Source organism: Loxodonta africana, chromosome 20 (assembly GCF_030014295.1).
Source record: "Loxodonta africana isolate mLoxAfr1 chromosome 20, mLoxAfr1.hap2, whole genome shotgun sequence".
NCBI classification, from domain to species: Eukaryota; Metazoa; Chordata; class Mammalia; order Proboscidea; family Elephantidae; genus Loxodonta; species Loxodonta africana.
This window is the reverse complement of record NC_087361.1, coordinates 16,086,072-16,089,249: the sequence shown is the minus strand read 5'-3', so window position 1 is coordinate 16,089,249 and position 3,178 is coordinate 16,086,072. Positions and strand designations below refer to the sequence as shown.

Below are 3,178 nucleotides of genomic sequence, written 5' to 3'. Positions count from 1 at the left end.
TACAATGATGTCAATTCAAGAAAATCCCTTTAGGATTAGATGGAAAACAAACTTTGCACTCTAATTATCATCACTGACCTATTAGTAGTCTCCAAGATTTTCATTTTTTCAATCCCAAATGTTTTAGAGACCAAGATTTATATTCAGAAATTCTATTTGTCCTAACACCACAAGGGAAGTAACAAGCTATTCTCCTTCTCAGAGACATCCAAGTAAGAGAAATATTCTGATTTATTTTTACTTTTGATATTGACATCCATAAATATTTATTTCTCAAAATTTGTTACCTTCATTGTTCTTAGATTTCAACTGATTAGTTATCTTTCTAGTTTTTCTGTAAATTGAATACTGTGAGGAGCTGGGATAAGACACAATACTGCAATTCATCCTGACTTTGTCTGATTATAAGGTACAATTTCAAAAGAGACAGTTAAAGTCACAAAGTAATTCTACAAAATAATTCAAGTTTGTTGTTGTTAGGTGCCGTCGAGTCAGTTCTGAACCATAGCGACACTATTTACAACAGAACAAAACACTGCCTGGTGCTGTGCCATTCTCACAATCGTTGCTATGTTTGCAGTAATAATGTGAATTTAAAGTTATTTCTGATTTAGCTGAATCATTAGATGGTTTTATTTAATATCTACATTTAGAATTATGATTTGTTAAAAATTATAGCATGAGTAGGGTCAGTGTTCATGGAAATGAGTAAGTTGGCACTGGGGATGGGAATGAGGGAGTTGAACAATGGGTGGACAGAGTGGTATATGTGGGAAGTAAGGATGGATGTGAATCAAATTACAGAGAACTTTAAATATTGTCCTAAAGAATTTGAAATTATCTTAGAGACAACAAATATTAAAGCCTTCTTGGTATCTGTGTTGTATTTGACAACGTCATGAAGTAATGGCTGCTGAACTTCAACTAAGATAAATAGATCTGGCAATCATCAGGAGAATGTGACCTTACATAAGTAATGAAACAACGGGGAGCTTCTATCTGATAAATGGTAGAAGTCTCTATGGAACAAACTGGAGAGGATAGTTATCAATTCTTATAATATGGTCATAATTATTAGCATATGACCTGCAAATCTCATAAGATTAGAATAACAGGAGACCCTTAATGCTAGAAATGGAAAGTACTCAGATAAAGAGGGAAAATATTAATATTTTATTTACAGCTAGTCTCAGAAAATTTGCTCCATCGTAGCAGAATGCGTTGATAGAAATATAAAGATGACATACACCAATTAACTTATTAAGGAAATCAATGCATTTTTCTGCCTCTAGCTTTCCAATTTAATTTTCTTTAAATAGTTCCCTCCTTAATAATTAGTGACCTTTGTGTACTTTCTAAATTATAAATTTAAAACACCAATACTTTGTAATTTTTAAATTTTCACTCCACTAGGGTAACCACAAAAAACCCATTGCCATCAAGTCAATTCTGACTCGTAGCAACCCTATAGTACAGAATAGGACTGCTCCACAGGGTTTCCAAGGGGTGCCTGGTGGATTTGAACTGCTGACCTTTCAGTTACCAGCTGCCACTAGGAAAGACCAAAAAAAAAAAAAACAGAAACACCAAACCACTAGGATAGGATATAAAAAAAAATGTTTGCTAAATGAAAAAATACATATGCAGAAAAATTGATTTCAAGTGCACTTTAAGATTGTCAATACAAAATTGACATTGAATTATTTGAGAGTAGTAAATCTAGAGTACCCTGTATTTGTCCCCTATCTTTGTATAAGTTCATATACAAAAACCTTTTCACTGCAAGCATTTCTTTGAAATTATGAAAATATTCTTTTGAATCTGGAGCATCAGCACTTGAGGTCATACAAGATGACACTTTAGGGAAACTAAGATTCCCTGTAAGTATGTTTGTCTGTACTTCAGAGACAGCAGGGGAAGCTTGGAGGATTGGCTCTACTCCCTGTTGTCCAAGAGCTATTCAAAGGGAAAACTAGAAATAGTCTAAATTAGAATCTTATCTCTCCATGATTTCTATCTCAACACAGAAAGTAGAGATGACCGAGGACAATTACTCTTTGGCAACTGAGTTTATGCTCATAGGATTTATGGACAAACCAGGTCTGAAGATCCTTCTGTTTGTGGTATTCTTTACTATTTATCTGATCACCATGGTGGGAAATCTTGGTTTGGTGGCATTGATTTTCATGGAGCGCCGTCTCCACACACCCATGTACATCTTTCTGGGCAACCTGGCTCTGATGGATTCCTGCTGTTCCTGTGCCATTACCCCCAAGATGTTAGAGAACTTCTTTTCTGAGGACAGAATGATTTCCCTCTATGAATGCATGGCACAATTTTATTTTTTCTGCTTTGCTGAAACTGCAGACTGCTTTCTCCTGGCAGCAATGGCCTATGATCGCTATGTGGCAATATGTAGTCCACTGCAGTACCACACCATGATGTCGAAGAAACTCTGCATTCAGATGATCACAGGGTCCTACATAGCTGGGAACCTGCATTCCATGATTCATGTAGTACTTCTATTAAGGTTAACCTTTTGTGGATCTCATCAAATCAATCACATTTTTTGTGATGTTCTTCCATTATACAGACTTTCCTGTATCAACCCTTATATCAATGAATTGATGATCCATATCTTTTCAGGGTCAATTCAAATCTTTACTATTACCGTAGTCCTAATCTCTTATCTTTGCATCCTCTTCACAGTTTTCAAAATGAAATCCAAAGAGGGAAGAGGCAAAGCTTTATCTACTTGTGCATCTCACTTTCTCTCTGTCTCAATGTTTTATGGTTCTCTTCTCTTCATGTACATTCGGCCAAGTTCAGTTAAAGAAGGGTATAAAGATATACCAGTTGCTATTTTTTATACTTTAGTAATTCCTTTATTAAACCCTTTTATTTATAGTCTAAGAAATAAGGAAGTAGCAAATGTCATGAAAAGAATTATGAAGAACAGAAAACATCATAATGTTCTGAAACAAATACCTCCTGTGACAAATTGATTTTTATTAGGTAAACTTTTTTCAAAGTCTAGGATACTGGGAAAATGGAAAATGGCTACATTGTATATCAAATATTAAATCATTCAATTGTGATGATTTTTAAGTCAAATAATGTATAAATGGCTAAATAATTTCTTGAAGAAGGGATTCTGCTTGTCGTGGATTGAATTGTC

The 3,178-nt window shown here is 34.6% G+C and overlaps 1 protein-coding gene across 1 annotated transcript; it reads left to right on the top strand.

Annotated features, from left to right (window-relative positions):
- The first annotated feature begins 1,921 nt into the window (after positions 1-1,921).
- Positions 1,922-3,005, top strand: LOC100667495 (olfactory receptor 5K1-like). Its single transcript, XM_003410198.2, has one exon. The coding sequence runs from the start codon at positions 2,007-2,009 to the stop codon at positions 3,003-3,005; it is 999 nt and encodes a 332-aa protein (XP_003410246.2). The 5' UTR covers positions 1,922-2,006.
- Positions 3,006-3,178: the final 173 nt, after the last annotated feature.